The sequence below is a fragment of the Egretta garzetta genome, unplaced genomic scaffold, assembly GCF_000687185.1.
Source record: "Egretta garzetta isolate BGI_Z169 unplaced genomic scaffold, ASM68718v1 scaffold38, whole genome shotgun sequence".
Lineage (NCBI taxonomy): Eukaryota > Metazoa > Chordata > Aves > Pelecaniformes > Ardeidae > Egretta > Egretta garzetta.
Genome location: NW_009260667.1, coordinates 2264348 through 2283450, shown reverse-complemented (window position 1 = coordinate 2283450; position 19103 = coordinate 2264348). Strand labels below are relative to the sequence as shown.

General features: G+C 36.2%; 1 protein-coding gene across 17 annotated transcripts in view; it reads left to right on the top strand.

The window, feature by feature from the left end:
* CFAP54 (cilia and flagella associated protein 54) overlaps positions 1–18448 on the top strand; it is a 143389-nt gene extending 124941 nt beyond the window's left edge. For 16 of the 17 annotated variants that reach the window (XM_035901013.1, XM_035901016.1, XM_035901014.1 and 13 more), the window contains 11 exons: positions 647–755; positions 3286–3391; positions 4131–4226; positions 4746–4887; positions 6969–7169; positions 8405–8613; positions 11699–11884; positions 13256–13362; positions 14192–14378; positions 15671–15748; positions 18234–18448. In XM_035901013.1, the coding sequence (XP_035756906.1) occupies positions 647–755; positions 3286–3391; positions 4131–4226; positions 4746–4887; positions 6969–7169; positions 8405–8613; positions 11699–11884; positions 13256–13362; positions 14192–14378; positions 15671–15748; positions 18234–18353 (1541 nt within the window). In that variant the 3' untranslated portion in view covers positions 18354–18448. Of the gene's footprint in view, positions 1–646; positions 756–3285; positions 3392–4130; positions 4227–4745; positions 4888–6968; positions 7170–8404; positions 8614–11698; positions 11885–13255; positions 13363–14191; positions 14379–15670; positions 15749–18233 lie in introns of those variants that run through there. The other variant, XM_035901022.1, reaches the window with a different exon arrangement.
* Positions 18449–19103: the final 655 nt, after the last annotated feature.

The window sequence follows — 19103 nt, the reverse complement described above, 5'->3', positions numbered from 1 at the left end:
GTTGTCCAGTATTGAATGGGCTTCCAGTCAGGGTGTAGCACAACACGCATATCCTGTCTGTGGAAAGGTTGCCTCATTTTGATCTTTTGAGCCATTAGAGGATTTTCTTAAAAGAAAACAATTCTGTTCGTTGTATCTACTGTCAAACAAAAAGCATACTCACTTAAGAACTTCTTGCTGCACTTTTACAGAAAGGGCACGTGGTGTAATCACTGATACTGCAAAGGTGCTGCCAGGAGGCTCTTCTGTTACAGCGAGCTGGCTATATTTATCCCGTGGCTAAGGGATGTGCACAGCACCACACAGGCCTGAAGGCCACACTATATGTGCCGCACAGCACAGCACAGAATAGGCCTGTGCCTGTGCATTAATGCCGCCATGTACAATGGTCTTCTAGTTAGGATCACTACATGTCAGGAGTCATTATGATTCCCAAGTTTGATTATTTTAGCTACTCTATGAAGTAATTTGCTATACAAGCATTGTGCATTACATTTTAAACAGATTGGAAAAGATGTTGCTTATCAGGAAGAGAATAGATAATGTGCTATGTTGTTCATCCCTCCTGGAGGGAAAAACAGGTTGCGTCTTACAGAAAAAAAAAAAAAAAAATCTTGCAAATTTGCTTTCTATAATTCTTTCTTAGGTAAGGTAGAACGCCAGATAACTGAAGCAGGCAATAACAAGTCATCTCAAGCTGTTGAAACCCTGTTGGAAGCTTTAAAACTCAGCCAGCAACATGACCAAAAATTTGAGTAAGAATCTAGCTACATAACTTTCAAAATAATTTTAATCACACATGAATATAGGTTTTTGACAGTTTTATGAGATTTGGTGTGGGTCTTCTATTATGACGTATCTTTCATGTTTTGGAGAGTTTTATTCTATTGCAGTACAGAAGAGCTACTGTATATTTATTCTCTTATTTAAAACAAATGCTGAGAACATTTAAAAACGTATTTTAGAGTATACAAAGTTACAGCTTTCTATTCTATTTCCAAATTTGTACCCTCTCTGTCAGCACCAGGAACAGACCTATCAATTAAACAGGGGTTTTATTCATATTTCAGAAGATGAGCTGTGGTCTGCTCCCTCCCAGATAATAGAAATCCAGCTTGAAAAGGTTAGCAGCCAGTAACAGTCAGAAGAACAGAGGCAGAAGGAGCATAGGAAATGTGTTTGTAACAGATATAAGGACAGTGACTTTGGCATTGGTTATCAGCATAGAAGATGCTTGAAGAGCTGAGCCAAGCCAGCCAATAAATTCTGTCAAGCAGCTCTGATACATTGGACTTTAGGGGATTTTTTAGTTTCTTGACCAGTCTTAATGAATAATGTGCCATGTCTGGTTACAGACGGTGTAAAGGCAGCAATTTACCTTGTTTGTTTGGACATTCTGTTACTTAAGTTAATGAACCAGAACTCTGAACACAGAAGCAGTAGCATAGTAATAAACCTCTACAAGCAGTCAGCATGATGGAAGATAGTACAGAAATGGACTGCGGTGACGTTTTGCAAGTTTAATTTGCTACACTTATTTAATTTGCTACCGTCTTCCTAAAAGAATGTACAGCAACATCAATGGACCTTGGCTTTCTTATTTTAGAAAACTAAACATCCCAATCACCTTTATACAAGCCCTCTGATATCTATAGGACTGTTAATTAAAGTTGTTTCTTGATGTCTCAAATCCTTTTTTTGTTAGCAAGACTAGAAAGTTAACTAAACTGTCACCAACTAAGTGCAGAACTTGCCATCTTCCCACTTAGTTTGCCCTATCTTGAACTGTACAGCACTCTGACTTTTGTATTTTGCTTTACACAAATCATACCAAAGCTGGCATTTATTGTACTATGTAACCAACTCTGTGCGGTATGACTCTGTCCAGAATAGTAACTGCATAAGCAGGAGTTTGTTGCTATACTTAGGAAAGCTAATTTTTGGGGATATCTGGAGATATACAGAGCCAGGAGGAACCTGCATAACAAGACTGTTATAAACCTATAGGGAATAGAAATGTTGGAGAAGTTCTACAGATATAGTGATTTTCAGCAGGTTGAGGGAAGTAATTCTGCCCCTCTACTCAGCTCTAGTGAGACCCCACCTGGAGTACTATGTCCAGATCTGGAGTCCTCACTGCAGGAAAGACATGGACCTGTCTGAGCAGGTCCAGAAGAGGGCTACAAAAATGATCCGAGGGCTGGAGCACCTCTCCTATGAGGACAGGCTGAGAGAGATGGGGTTGTTCAGCCTGGAGAAGAGAAGGCTGCGGGGAGACCTGATTGCGGCCTTTCAAAACTCAGAGGGGGCCTATGAGAAAGACGGGGACAGACTTTTTAATAGGGCCTGTAGTGGTAGGGCAAAGCGTAATGGTTTTAAACCAAAAGAGGGTAGATTCAGACTAGACATAAGGAAGAAATTTTTTAAAATGAGGATGGTGAAACACTGGAACAGGTTGTGCTGAGAGGTGGTAGATGCCCCGTACCTAGAAACTTTGAAGGCCAGGCTGGACGGGGCGCTGAGCAATCTGATCCAGTTGGACATGTCCCTGCTCATTGCAGGGGACTTGGACTAGATGACCTTTAAAGGTCCCTTCCAACCAAAGACATTCTATGATTCTATGAGTCTATGATTTTTGCCTGGTTTATAATATGACTAAAAATAACTGGAAGGAGAAGGAAGTATAGGAGGAGAACAGGAATTGGTGAGCACAGTCTGTCTGAAGATGTAGGGTATTCTGGTACAGAACTCAGAACTGAGAAAGTTCCTCAGCTGAGCCCAATGAAGAAACAAAAGAGTGCTTTGGTTGCTGTGGGTATTTTTGCTGATTCTTGGAAGAGTTTGACTGAAGACTCATATACAAATTCAGTCACCCATGTTTCAGGGAAACCAGGACAATGGATTTATGCCTTAACCTGAGGAAGGAAGAGGAACCCATATAGATTCTGTACTGAAAGATCACTTCCCTTGCACAATTACAGTTTTCTTACTAAACATTTGCAATTTATTTATGCAACATTTGTTGCACGTAATGCAAATGGTATTTGACATACTGTTAAATCGATGTGTTATTTGTTAAGCTTACCATATGGATGTTTTAGACTCACTAAGACTTTAGAACAAGATCACATGGCTTTCTGAAAGAAGATACTTTAAGTAGATGATGAGGGCTGGATGAATGATTTATTCGGTGAGGCTGTCTGGCTAGTGTTATGCAGGAGTCAGATTGTATCATTGTAATGCTTACTTTGATGGTAACTTTGATCTGTGTGTTGTTTCTTACAGGTTAATAAGAAGATCATACCTTGAAATAGCACTATTAAATTTGCATTTTGCCACAAATTATGAGGATGTGTCGCAGACAGATAAGATGGTGCCTTCCAAATCAAACGTATGTTTTCTATCTTTTGGGTAGTGGCCTCTTCAAAGCAGGAAATATATTTTTGTTAGAACATTGTGCCCCTTGCCAGACTATTACTTACAGTGACTTATAAATCATACTGATACTGAAAATCCTACTGGAAAAAATCACACAATCAAATCATGTAGTACAGCAGTAGAATTTTATCTTGTTTTATGTTATTTCTCACATTGTATGATAACATTTAAAATATTTTCCTGTATAAAATAGGAAGAAACAGAATGAACAGTGTTTTAATGTCTGATTATGTACTAATTAATTTGTATCTTGCAAAGGAAACATAACAGTCAAACCTGGTTTTTAGGTGGTAATATTTATACTTTACCAGATTTCAATTTTTTGGTATGAGTGACAGCATGAGAAATATAAAAGGCTTTAACCACATTAAAGTGTCTAAAAGCAATAGATTCAAAGCGTAATGTGTAGCATAAGAGAAAAGAGGTAATTAAGTTTCTAGAAAATGGAAAATTCTAGCAAAACTGCTAGTAGTGACCGCAGTATGAGTTGCTCTGAGAAATTTTTTACAGTATGCTCTGGATTATTGTTTTCAATTTTAGCAATTAATCCATGGATTTACAATCAATGTTGATTTTTACAACTTGCAAATAAAACAATAATTCTGTAGGTATGAGGACTTTTTTCTCTCTTTAAAATATATTTTACCATAATACATTTAGAATCCTAATTATGAACTGGTGTATAATTTTAGACCTCTTCTAGAGAACTCTCTCCGCCTCCTGAGGAAGCTCTGAAATCACAAGGCTACAAAGTACAAGCCTGGATTGCAATAAGAGCAGCTACACAGGTTGGTGCAATATTCTGAAGAGGTAATTTTTTTGGTTTTTTAATTTCATCTTACACTACTTACATAATCAAACAAGACAAAGCAAACAAGACAAGAGTAAAGGTTTCCTGAAATTTCTGGCATGGGTCTTATTTGAAGAAATTAAAATGGACATTGTCCAAGCAGTGCATTTAATCTCTCTTGGACAGATCTGACTCTGTTTACCTCACCTTTGATTCAGCGCAAATAAAACAGCACACTGCTTGATATGTATTTGACAAGTGGGTAGACATCAGTGGCATCCAGGTGAGGATATCTGATTTGAAATCACTTATGTAGTAATTAAGCTGTCAGCAGTAATGATTTATTTAAGTATAGTATGTACCATATGTCACAGAGAAATAGAATATCTTCCTGACTTTTAAAAATATAGTACATTGAGTAATTAATTTTTTGTCATTATCTTGCTACTCTCAGATTTTAAAATCTCTATAAATATTGTAGTGAACTGGTTCTGAATAAAATAAATATTATTTTTAGGTCAGTGAAGCTGTGCTTGCTTCTCAGCTATTAATTGGAATGAAGAGTGTTAAAGAACACAGCATAAAGGATGCAGTGCAACAGACAATCCCAGAATTTGCTTCCATGGATCTTCTTGCTTCGTATAGAGATTTCTTATCTGGTATTCCTTTATACCTAGTAATATTAAAACAATAAATAACTAATAAACTACATATGCCATGCAATCTAGGAATACATTTAATATCTAATTTTCATTTATGAAAAATTATAAGTCGAATTTGGAAAGTAAAAGCAAAATCCTCATCCTGCAGTACAAAATACTGACTAATCCTAATAGGTCTTTAAATATTGGCCTGTGCATGCGTTCAAGAGGTTAAGAAAAATGGCATTGTTTGCATACTGTGGCTCAGAAAGACAGAGTGCACATACAGCCATACTTTAGGAAAACAGATAGACCTTTGTCACAGGACTTCCCCAGACTTTTAGAGTAGGTCTTGGCCTCCCCATCAGTCATCACTGCTTTTTTTTCAATGATTTAGAATACATTTTTTTTCCCCTAGGTATCTTAGCTTTTGCTCTGAGATTTTGAATTTTTCTTTTGATTTTACAAAGACATGTTGGTGTTGAAGATCTTGTCTCTCTGTGCCTGCCCTCCCCCCCTGCTCCCCCCAAAAACCCCTCAAACACCATAACCAACAAATCCAAACTCTTGCAAAGTTATCTGCCTGGGTGACATATTCTACAAGTCAAAGTCTGTATAATAATACAATTTTCACTGTCTTTCCAGTCCATAGGGATACTTCCATTAGCTTGGTAGAACTTTGCCTTTGCCTGGTTTATTTCCAAATTCGGCATTTATTTTACAGCTAATGGAGTTGATGAAATGGAAGTTTTTGATTTAAAAAAAAAAAAAATCAGTGAAACTAGGAATTCTGGGATAATGTTTGCCAAATGTTATATAAACACTAAGGCAAACTATCTGTATTTATTTTTAAACTGGGAACCATTAATTTAGTGATAACATTTTGGTTCAGTGGCTTAATTTCAATCATACCAAGTGACTGACAAAGATTGAATTGCTCTGCCTGATAGTTGCTGGCAAAGCTGCGCAATGTCTACTTACTGTACAGTGTTTAAGCATATGTGTTTTGATTGGTTTATGAAAACAACAGTTGTGTGCTTCCATCAATCGGATTGTTTTGTACTAGCTCCATTTACTTATAATTACAGATCATTTTTTCTTTTAGCAAATGCAGCAGGTGTTTCTCCTGATAGTTCTGTTAGGCAATACAAAGAATAGAAAATGCAGAAAAGCAATACTAGGCCAAAATATATAAAGGTAAATTGAAATGGAAATGATCAGTGTAGCATGCTAAATATTTTCTGTAAAACCATTGTTTAAGTTTCATCTGTAAACAATGTGGCCATTTTAACTAAATGCTGTTTTTACAATTGACAGTGAACTATCAGGAATAATGGAGACATTCAGATTTTGTAGAAGCACACATAATTATTTTCTGGAAGTTTCCTATTAGGAATTACTGTAACATAATGTTTGTTCAATTTGGAATAAGAAACAGAGCAGAAGAATCGTGTAGGCTTTTGAGAGAGCCATGTACTAATACAGTAAAAAAAAAAAAAAATTAATATAAGCAGTGATATAGTGATAACAGTAGTGATTTTTTTTTCCTCTTTTTGCATAAGTATGACTTCTAGGCAGCATCAAAAAAAAAAAGATTTTTTTAGTCCATAGTCAAGAACACATTTCATTGATAATGTGCTTAATATCTAAAAGGGACTGGATTGAAGTGAACAGTAAACATTTCAGAATACCTAACTCTTCTGAGTTCATGTCAATATAACTTGGAAGTTCAGCTGCTGTAGTTGTAACTAATGACTCCTAGTATTGTTTCCATTTAGTAAATACCTCCTATTGAACAATGTATAGAAATAATGGGTTTATATTTAAATTCAGAGAGCGAGCGAGCACCTTGCTCTCTGCCCCTTTTAGCTTCTTGCAAGGACCAGTCAGATTCCTGGCCATGATCTGAGAAATAGTTTCCTTACTAGTTCAACTAATATTAAAGCAGAATAGAAAGAATTTTCCTCTTATGAAAACCATAACCAGGTTCACAAGTTATATTTTTAGTTACAGATTACTCAGTTCCAACACAATGCAGAAGTAGCTTTTAAATTGCAATCATTCACTTAATGTGTATTGCATTGTTATTGGATTTGCAGATGGATACAATGTTGCCTCTGAAAGTCCCACAGCATCTTCTACTGAAAAGAAACAAATCATAAAAGACAAGCAGAGTCAAAGTGAAGGAACAGAAAGTCTTGCCACCAAGGCCAGCCAGAAGAAAGAGACAATAACATGGGTTCACTTAATTCGTTACCACAGTTATTTAAAGAGACTTTGTAACACAAACCTTCTATTTGGTATGAATTTTTTCTTCCTTCTAGAAAACTGCCATAGGTGGGATATTGTTCTTGAGGGCCAACAGTGCCAGATTCTAGGGCCATAATCTGAGCTTGTCTCATGTATAAATGTGAAAAAATCTTCACTGAAATCAAGATTTATGTCAGTTTACAAGTGTTGTAAGTGAAGATATTGTTACCCTTTTTCATAATTATTCATAAGCCTTCATGACACCAGGAAAAGCATCCCTTAAAACTTAATTCCTATTACTATTTCTGAAGCATTTTTTAAAAATTCATAATCTATATTTATTTTTAGTTCTAGACACATCAGACTCAAGTCATGTCAGAAATAAATCTGTTCAGTTTGGGGGCCTGTTTGTGAGAATTGAGTGTAGTGTAAATGCTAAGGCTGATCATTACTGAATGTGTTTTGACTAAACCCCAGATGTTATGTACATACTCAGTTTATTTTACTATAAATAAAAGATGGTAATAGAGAAGACCTTTCAAACAGAGTAAGAATCCATTAATTTCAGAGCCCTAATGCTATGCATCTACATCTGATGGGCAGCTGCTGGATATACAAGTGACAACCTGATAGGTGGGAATAGAACTAGAACATATAGGTGCTGCCTAGAGAGAAACATAGAAACTCTGAAAATCATAATTTCAGAGACGCTTGGGTTTTTTCCTTGCAGCACCAAATGAAAGGAAAGTCTTTCACCTCACCACAGAACTATAAGGACAGTAAGGTATCTACAAGTAGGTGTCAAAATGTGCATGTGTATCTCAGCTGTAGTTACCAGTGATGGAGCCTAGCTAGTGACTCAGCTGATCAGCCACTAGCTGTCTAAATTAGAATCTTAAGAGCTCTTAGAGCTTCTTTTGACTCTGTTGAATAAATAAGCATTTATTCTAGGTGCTAGGTGCTTAGGCATCTAGTGAATGCACTGATGCTTACACATTTAAATTTAAGTACCTAAACCTGAAAACTGCACCTCACATTTTATGGTACTTTATAATGTCTAGGCAGAGCTTGTTTCATTATAAAGCTCTCCAGTGAAAAATTGCAATACAAATAGCATAACCCAGTAATACTTCAGGACAATCAGTAAAATTGTTGAAAATGCATTTATTTGATATTGAATCAACTTACAGATTTTACTATATTTTCAAAATTTATGTATGTTGAGTAGCTGTAGAAACTACTTTTTAATGGCAAATGATGACGTAATAAAAATCTCTTTTCAAAGCTGCCCCTAACTCAGGACCTGGATCACTGGCTGCAAGAGATGGACACTTTAGTTCTGTTTTTGACACAGAGATTGTTCTACGCATAGCAGAAATGCATTCCTTTCTTAAAAACCATTTGTTGGAATATTCAGTGTGTTGTCTTGAGAATTTCGCAGAAGAGCTACATGGTGTAGAATTGCCACTTGGTAGGCCAGCTGAGTCTTCAAAGGTACTTATTTTCTTTATGATTTTCAAAAATATGTATTATACTTGCATTTCACTCAGACTCTTGCTAGTTCCAATGGTGATATTTCTGAGAGCACTATAGAAGAATGAAATTCAGCATGTAAAGGATCAGTGCAAAACAAAAATCCTGTGCAAGAAGTGAAGGACATAGTAAACATAGTTATTCATTCCTGCAGAAATTATCTCAATCCCATGCCCAATGTATTTAGACCCTAGGAGATTAATCAGAGTGATATTTAAGAAGATTTCATTATTATTAATTAAGTTTACTGTGTTATTTGGTAGGACTGAGGCTTTTAATCTTGTAGATCTCCATGTTTCATACCAAAAATGTCCTGATGTTTGCTTTGTAATTTGTATGTACAAGCCTCTATATTGTTAATTTGGCCTATAATAAAAACATGATTTTAAAAAAATGCAGAATTTATATTTTCTCAAAATTTGTTGAAGGCCTTGTGTGCCAGTTTTTTCACTGATTATCAACTGGCTAGAAAATCAATCTTTTCAGATCTCGGACTTGCGAACAGCCTATCTGAGCTTTCAAATGTAGGCAGCTCAGACTATATTACTCAGAGAAATCTTGAACTGGAATTCTGGAGTCTATGCTGACCGTGGCATATGTATTGAATGCTGAATAGTAAAAGTCTTTGAAGATTCAATGTAAAAATAATTGTCTTCAAAGTTTCTCCATCCCACTTCTCACATTAATAATTATCCTAATACTAAAAAATTAAAATGACAGGTTACTCTCTATGGTTGATTTTTTACCTATTATGTTCAGTATTAAATGGAGACAGGGGAGCCTTAAGGAATGAGAACTTATCTTATAAAAATGAATTAAAATACTTTTGTGAAAGTAGCTCTTCTAGAGTTGGTGAACTTTCTGCAGTGTTGGACAGCATATCATTACTCATTTCCCAACAAAGAGCTGACTGTGCCACTGAATAAATTGTAAATATATGGTATGTGACATTTATAACAGCCATCGTATATCAAAAATTATTTTACTCTGTCTGCTCTTCTTTTGACATAATTAGTATTACACTGTCCTAGAATAATAAGCTTCAGAGCTCACTGTCATGTTCATGACAGGTGCAAGCCGCATAATCATGTGTTAGCTTCACTGTTGTAGACAGCTAACAAGCATAAACCTCTTACTTTTTTAAATTCTAAGCTTCATTGATTTTTATCACAACATTTTTAGAAGCTTTAACTATTCAGAAGGCTGCATAAGTTATTTTTAAAAATGTTATTGTAATTTGATACTGGGATTTTTAACAGTACAAATATATTTTTGAAGGAATGATTTTTATGTACATGATTGTTTCGTTTATGTGTGTCTTTGTAATTTTATTTTTGACTCGAAGTTTTTTTCAGCTCTGCTGAACAAAGTATCCAAATTACATTAAGAAGGCTATAATTAAAATTGTGTGCCCTGTTACATTTTGCATGCTTGTTTTTTTATTCCACTCTATGATAGCATGTAGGATTGGAAACACTTAACTAAGACAGTTTGTTGGTTTTAGGCTTTTGAAAAAGTTGAATAGATAAATATTTATGTATGTAATTCAGCAACCCTCCTGTTTGACAAGAGCAGTTGTAATATCCTTCCTCAAAAAGATTCAGTGTGATGTAAATATCAAAAGATGCAGTTCAGTGAAAAAGAATACATACCACACATTTTAGAAAGAAATATATATTGTAAAATGGACTTTTAGGAGCACTAGTTCAGGGACATAGCATAAATTAGGTCATTCCCACATCCATATATGCGTCTTCTCATAATTTTGTTCACTCTCCATGCTAGCAGGATAGTGGGTGATTCATTTCCAATATTAAAGTCTAAGATCCAGAATGTGGAAGATCCTTGTAGTAGGTGGGTGATCCATACACACCTCATGGTATACCGTGGGTTATCGCTGTTATCACTGTTTAGAGTCTATGTGGTGTGGATCATCCCCAGTTAATTGTCCCATGCCATACTGAAGGCAGATCCATATGCTCAAATGCATGACTTCAGCATGAATGACTTCATCTTTATCTTCACTTCTGCTGTATTTTGATGCGGGATGGGAACTGGCTTTATGAAGTAAGATTATGTCACTGTGAAAAATCCATCTTCTCTCACCTGGATTTACTGCCCCGTATCGGTCATGAGTTGTATTTTCTGAAAACAAAGTGGGTAAAATTCTCCAGGTTTTTTCAGCAATGAACGTTCAAAATTAAAAAAGGACTAACTCCCCAGGCAGCTGTTTTCAATGTCCACATTTTGGAAACAGTGATGGAGATACTAGCAACCTTTTCAAATAGCTTCAGCATTCCCCCCACATGTCACTGTTTGGTTTCCTCTGTTCTTTGCAGATCTGCAAAACACTTTAAAAAGTAGAAAAGGTATGGCACTGTTCAGCCTTTAATTAAAATATTTTCTAATTTTAAAAAAGGCTTTTATTGATGAATGAATGTTGGTTGACAGTACTCCTCCATTGCTTCCTTGGTAAATGATGGTCAAACTGCAACTATGCCTGCTAATATTCCATATATATTTTAGTAAATATGACATACGACACATCCTCACAAATTAAATGACTGAATTTTCAATAGGTATTACCCTTTCTTAGTTGCACAGCTTATGAGAAAACAAATAGGTAAACATGAACAAAGCATTAGTCTAGCATTCAGATTACTATTTTATTTATCAATATGTATAGCAGAGAAATTATTTTTTCAGCACTAAATTTTGTATGGTCAGCATGTCAAATAATATCTTTTAGCAAAAACCAAAACGACATAAGGAAGATAAGTCAAATGTAACAATCATTGTTACTGCAGGTGTGTCTAAGTCAGCACAGAGGTCCTTTGCATTACCTTTAGAAACGTCTCATCATGTGAACTTTGAAAAGCCTTAACTTGATAAAATGGACATCTTTTAAAACTACCCATTTATCTAAATAAGCATATATTTGCGCAGGAGTGAAAGTCATACTGATTCTAGCAGACACTAGATTATAACAGATTTTTGCATGTTACACTAGAAAAAATATAATTCAAAATTTTCTTTTGTGTTTCAGGTGTCTCTTGAAATCACTGGAATTACATCAAAGATGTCACATGTGAGAATAGCTTCTCCGTTTTCTGTCATCGCAGAAGCAGACAGTCAGACGGAGAGTAGGGCAGCAAATGCTTCAAATAAGGAAATTAACATTCAGTGGTATATTCCTTCTCTGGCAAAGTCATCAAGCAATACAGAGGCTAAGGTATAACTACACCAAAGCAGTTCCTTAGGTATTGGAACAAATAAAGTCTCATTTCTAATGAATATTTTTGTTATGACTGATCAGCTTCTTAATTGAGTTATACATATGCTGATTGGCAAGCTGGACAGCAGGGAGCTATATATTTACTCTGCCACAAACCTGCTATGCAGGACAGAATGCCCTGACAGCTTTTTGGTGGCAGGCCAAACAAAGACTTTGTTGACCATATAGAGCTTCCAAGCCATGTTGTATTCATGCCTTTTGCAGGTCCTTGATGTGCTTAAGACCTCCACTCTGTTAAGTTTGGTTAGAGCTGACCAAGACATTCAATCAATACTGTTTGGAGAGAGGCTGTTGGAAAAGCAAAGATGCATATCCCATATTCAGGGAAAATGGGGGTTTGTAAAGCTCATTTCCCTAGGAAATCAGATGAAACATGAAAGACAAGAGAGATTGGAGGGCTGCAGGAAAGCAAGAGACTAGGACATGGATTTTGTTTTATTTTTAAACAAGGGAACAGCATGTAGGTAAAATTTCTGCTACTGCAGTAGAAATCCATGATCTCCAAACTTTTTGGCATAACAGATCAGTGTCAAAATTTCTACTAGACCCTTTTCATTTCTATTAGTAAGCTGATAGAAGCCCTGTGAAGTTAGTGCAAATAATGTACTTTTCAATAGAGTTTTGCAGGTTACTTTAGCATGACCTTACAGATCATTAGAGATCCAAAGACACCTCAGGAAAAACGACTAATATATGAATGCCATGTTCTTGGCATTCTCCATATAGTCAAAATATTCAGCTACCACTAGGAAGCATATTTTCAATCATAATAGCAATTTAATTCAGTGAAAGATGAGAACATTCTATTTAATTTTCTTGTGCTCTTATGTTGATACAGCTTTATTAGGTTGGTGAGTTATGTGCACTTCATGGATTTAAAACTAGTACGATGACAGCCATGCACAACGCCATATAGCAAATGTAACTAATTACATAGGGCCTTTGGAAATTCAGTAAAAGCTGTCTGTTCAGCCTACCTGAAGCTGGAACTTTGGACATGAGCATAAGTGGGATTGATTGACCAGGATTGGGCCAAGACTGGGATTTTGATGGTTAACTCTACAGGGTATAATTGATTTTCAATCCTGTATAAATTGCATCCATAATTAAACTGCTTTAACACCTTTAAAAACTGAGTATAGTACAAATTTGTATGAGGCCACACTCCCCCCTTTTTTTGAAAGTCAATTATCTAAGTCTTCGTCGGTACATTGTATTTGATAGTTATTATAATCTAGTATCACTGAAATAGCTCGGGTTTACTGTACCATACTGCATTACAGCTTACCTATTCCATCTCTTTTACAGGTTTTGCTGCTTTATGCTTATAATACAAAGCCTGTCAAGATTAGCAACATCAAGACTTTCAGTTCAATGTCTGTGTTTTCAGGCCACTTGTGGATTCCGTTGGCTAGGTAAATAATCACTGACTTCATCCTGTTATTTCATGCTATATTAAAGATCAGTCAACCATTTAGGATGAGAGAAAATGAAGTACAAAATATCAAAGAGCTGTAAGTCTTTAAAAGCATTCATTTTCACTTTTCAGAGATTTTTCACTATAAAAACTGTAAGATGTTGTACACAGCATTACACTCATCCAAACATAGGCCTTTCCAGTACATTAGCATTTTAGTTTTGATTCTTAAAGAATGGAGTAACACATGCTAATTGTATTACACTGGCACAGCAACGTAAGAAAACGCTAGCAAATCTAAGAAGCAGTCCCAGCAGTTACTCCCATTCTCTCACTGGATCAGCTACTTTCTCCATCCCATATTCCAACTCTAAGCGTGCAAGATTTTTTCTCAGTTGTAGCCCCAGATTCAGCCCTTCATTTTAGATCCTATGGCATTTTCCATTGCTTCTTCCTTGTCATTCATCTAGCCCCAGAATTTTTGGAACTGCTGAGCAGATGGAAGGAAAGGAATAATGGGCCAAGAAGCCCCTGCCACCCAGCTTGTCAGCCCACCTCGTGCTGGTTGCATGAGAAAATATTTTCTTAGAGATGCATACTTAAAATACTTCTTTCCATTTTTAATGCAAAAAGCTAATGCATTTCATATTTCCACTTTCTTTAATGGAAAACTTCTCTCTGTAAAATTATGAGATCAGTCTTGAAATGAAAGAAAATGTAGAACCTCATCAATATGTAATAAAAGCTAGGTCAAGTTTATTATTACATGGAAACAACAAATAATGTTGTTTTATATCATCAACAATAAAAATCTTGTGTTCTTTCAGAATTATTTCTTTACGGGAGAAATTATCTAAACTGAAGCAGCAAGTTGAAATGTTGATGCAAAGTTCTCAAAGCTCTTCAGCTACAGAACCTGCAACTTTTCTTGAACAAAATGAAAGCTTGAAAAGAAATCCTTCAAAAAAACCAAAACCGAATGTTGCAAAAGTGCGTCTTGATGAAAAAACAGAAGTAAGTGAGAACAGTTCTGCTCTTAAATATGTCCGACAGTCTTTTATTTAATATGTCTGTTTTGGGGAAATAAATGGCAGATAACTTGGCAGGCAGACATAAAAGATTAAACTTCCCTCACCCCTTTCAAGAAATGTTGAAATTTTCACTTTTCATTTAATATTTAGCTTTTTCTTTTCCTTATATATTGCTTGTTACTTTACAAAAATACAACCTTCCACTTGAAAATAAAGGCTACATCTTCAGGTACACAGATTTGAAAATTTATGCCTAATTTATAGAAATCTACATCTGAAAATGCTTGGCATAGTGTTAAATTAGCATGGTGATCAACCCAAAAGTGCTTTTCAAAAATCAGTTACACATCTTCAATGCAAAATGGGCAGTGATGGTTTCTGAAATAAATAATAATTTTCATTTTCTCTATGCCACCTTCCTGTTTTCTTTTTATTAGCAAGGCTCAATATGGTCTGCAACCAAATAACTCCCCCCACATACACACACAAAAGAGGTAATTTCAGAATTTTCCATGTGGTCTATTTGAGATAATGTCATTGGAATAGAATATTGCCACAGCATAACTGCTGCTTGATAAATGCCAAGGCAAAATAAACGTTTATTTTCAAAGTGGAAGACATTTATCATGTGACAGGATTCTCTTTATATCTATTATATGAAATGATTAATGATGTAGAGGCTGTCATTTTGTCTGATGGATGCTGTGAAACAGTGACAATTGTGCACTGTGGCTTTATTACGAGGCTGTATTTTGACCAGCTTGGAGAACAAATGATGTTTTGGCCAATCACGGTGCTTTCAGGAGGGTAGACAGAGCTGTCCTTTAGTGGGTGTTTCTGATTACCTGAAAGGTTTTGCTCAAACTTTCATTAATATATGTCAGTAACTGCAAAAACAATGTTTAGAATACTAAGATTAACATGCCATGCATTATACATGTATAAATATCATCTTGTCGGAGTGTTTGTTTAGAATGTCTTCAGTAAACACGTAGCAAAAGTATGCTTGCTCACTGGATTTAATACCTGAGCCAGGGGCAATTTTGCCTCAGTAGAAACTGCAAGGTTTGGGCACTTGTGTTTGTACAGCAAACACAACTATTTGTGTTGCAGAAAATTTATATTCATCAGCTAAGGTTTATGTTGCTGTGAATTCAACTAGAATAACCTAAATCTTGATTGTTCTGAAAAATTTTGTAAAGCCAAGCCATCTGTTAGCTTATCAGAGGAGACTGGTAGCACAGCATTAGTTTTTTTCTTGCTTTATACCATTAGGAAATGGCTAAAAGTTGTTTATCTGAAGTCAAAGCACTGCTGTCTGTTGTTCCAGCCCTGTCCTTGCCATTAACTGAGGTATGCTATTCTCATTAATAGTTAAACTCTGTTTTCTAAAATAAAACAATTGTTCAGTTAATCTGAAACATGGATTATACCACTAAGTATCTTCCCTTTTTTTTCTCATACATTGTTGGGCTTTCTGTTTGGGTTTTATTTTTTCATCTTTACAAATAAAACAAAAATGGGCATGATTACAAACTGTGAATATCTTCATTGTTAATTCAAATCACCTTTTTATACATACAAAAATGTATTAAAAATGAATCTCACTCACAATAGGTTCATCTGGTATATCCACCATTCTCCCGTCATTGTTTACATAGACTCCAGTGAATTTCCATGATGCAATTGCTAAATGCAATTTCCTTCCATCCCTGTGTTTCTACAGTTATTCAGGCTTTCCTTCTATTTTCTTTAGCTTTCTCTGCCTTGCCGATGACACATCCTGAGAGATAGCATGCCATTTTTTTGTCCATGCTGTTGTATTCATCTTGTTACCCAGTTGTAGTCAGTATCTCAGAGGAGACAACAGGAACTGGCCCATGGCGGGCAGCAGTTCTGTTCCATGTTCCCAGGCATCCTCAGGGGATCAGGAGAGGACCACAGCTGCCAGGGCTCAAGGAAATCCAAGGAAGATTTTGGCATCCGCTGTAGCGTATCGACCCCCTCACTAATCCTCAGATATCTTGCCTGTGATTGTTCACAATGGAATGTTAATAGATAAGGCATCCACTGTTCTCTTCCCTTCCAGTCAGGTAGCTCTTCCTACCAGAAGAGAATCCCGAGTTTTGTCTGGAAACAGTCTGGCTAGTGGCCTCTGACAGAAGAGAGAATCTGTAACGCTGTCCTGTGCCTCCTGCAGTCTGGTACCTAGGAGTACATACTGCCCTTTTGTACATATTGCACCGTTCTTGCATGCCTTGTTATCCATCCCGAAGGTCTCTCTCAGATGACTCCCAGACCTTCATTTCACTCAGTCTGGCTTTATCAATGCATCAAAAAACATAGACATCCATCTGCAAGGCTATACTTCTCACAGTCACACTGAAATATCTTCCGTGGTAGAGACATTTGACAGATACCTTGGGAACGGTACAGCTGAGCTTTCTTAGGATGACGTGGACCTCCTGGACCTGTTTAAAGTCTCATGAACCCGTCTTCACATTGCTTGCTTCTACGATGAAAGCAAGGGAATCGATTTAGTGGTGTCCTTCCAGTAAAACCATGATGTTAACTGCTCTGTTTTATTCCGGCTAAATGCCACAATAAGCTAAATGGTTTCAACAGGTGGAACAACGCACTTTTCATCACAAAGTTTCAGGTAGAGACTTCAAACTAAGATCCTATTAGATATGGAAGATTGGGTTGAGCAAGTGAAGCCTAACCCTTCAAGATGCTGGGTATCTCCATTCTTCTCTGAAGCCAACAGAAGCTGTAGAGGGCTCAGCACTCCATTCTGCATAGCACATTTCTAAGTAGCATTTCCAAACTTTCCAAGAAGTTGTGTGTGTGCATTACCCAGCCGTCTTGGCTAGAGATGGAAAGCTCAGAGTGGGATGATGTATACAGTAGGGTAGTACATCCCCTTTGTTTTCAAGCACGCAGAAGGCAGCAGATACATTGCTTACATGTAGTTTTACCTCGTATTTCCCCACCACCCACTTCTTTGTTGCTTGTCGTCTTGTGAATTAATTGGACAAAGTCAGTGCTAATTTGTGGTATTTGTTTTCTCATTCTCCGAGCTGTCACATGTTAACTCCTATCATGTTTCCAGCTTCTCTTCTTTGATTCTCTTTTTTTTTTTCTGTTCATGTGTCTTACGGTGCTTGATTCAGCACTGAATTATATTTCTAAGTGGAAAAAGTGCATTTTAATAGAATAATTCATTTTAAATTGACTGTTCATGTTTTAAGAATAAAAATTGATCAGCTGGCTTATTTTTAAAGCCCTTTAATGAATAACTGTGTGCTTGAGGGAGACAGTAAAGCATAGTGTTTGGGAGTTCCAGTCTTAAAAGTAAATTTATAAATAAAATAATTGCATTAAAAATTAACCTTCTAGATGGCATGTTCCAAGCTTCTCTTCCTTTAGTTAGTTTTTCTTAATATCTAAATCAGCTAAATAACTCTCCATGTCCAATGGACTTACAAACCAGTTTATCATTGCCCTGTTTCACCTTTTACAGTTAGCTCCATTCTTTCAACTTCTCATATTGGGAAAAGCCTTCCAAATTACTAATTGTTCTGGCTGCTCTTGTCTGATTCCGTCATTTGACCGACCGATGATCAACGTAAACTTTATGAGCAAGACCGCTCACAGAAACTTCCTCCCCTTAATCCTGTTTTACTGGTTTCCTGCAATGAGTATTTCTAATTTATTCATTGTTTGTAGGTCAGAAATCTGGCTTTAATCTAATTTTATTTGTATATATGTACTTTTTGGTACCTATAAGCTTAATAAAGTTATTTATTTGCAATTTTTTTCCCCCCATTTTTTTCAGATCCCATTTGATGTTACTTTGCAGTCAATAGCAAGTTTGGAAGATATGTTTGATCCTGCCAGTGGCTGTAAAATAACTGAAGAAAGCCTTTTCAATTGGATCATTTCTCTGTTTCACTAAATTGTATTTTTGCAATAACTTAATCAGTTGCTGAGTGCTATAGATTTAGACTTAAGTTCTGGTGTTAATGAAACAACCTCATTAATCACACCAGGATTTGGCTCCTAATGTGTTTTACAATTTTCATTTTTAGCTTCAGCTAATTTAAAAATTAATAGTTTTAAAAATTAAAATACATTTTTAGGAACTGAATGTATTAAAAGCAGTTTCTTAATAAGAGGATTAAAATCATCTATAATTAAGTGAGTTTGTTGGGGGTTTTCTAGCTTTTCAATGATTTCTTATTGTTTAGAAAAGCTGAATGGGCTTGTAGCCTTCTAGCATTCGCTAATAGATACTGCTTTTTCCCTGAAGTTTTATTCTCATCAGCAATTTTTTAATTGCTTTTGTAGTTATCAAGAGTTTGGGTTATTTCTGAGGTTGAGAAATTATTTTTTTGGCTAAAATCATCACTGAGTTTGTTCTTTTACATTCTATTTGGAAACTAGCATTTCAGACTTCTCTGTCTTTTGTTAAGGAAAAACACATCTGTGCTGGTTTTGGCTGGGACAGAGTTAATTTTCTTCATAGTAGCTGGTACGGGGCTGTGTTTTGGGTTTGTGCTGAGAACAGGGTCGATATCACAGGGATGCTTTCGTTCCTACCCTAGTGCGAAGCGCTCCCACAGACCCAGGGCCTTTCCTGCCTCTCACCCCCCCCCACCAGCGAGCAGGCTTGGGGGGGCACGAGAAGTTGGGAGGGGGCACAGCT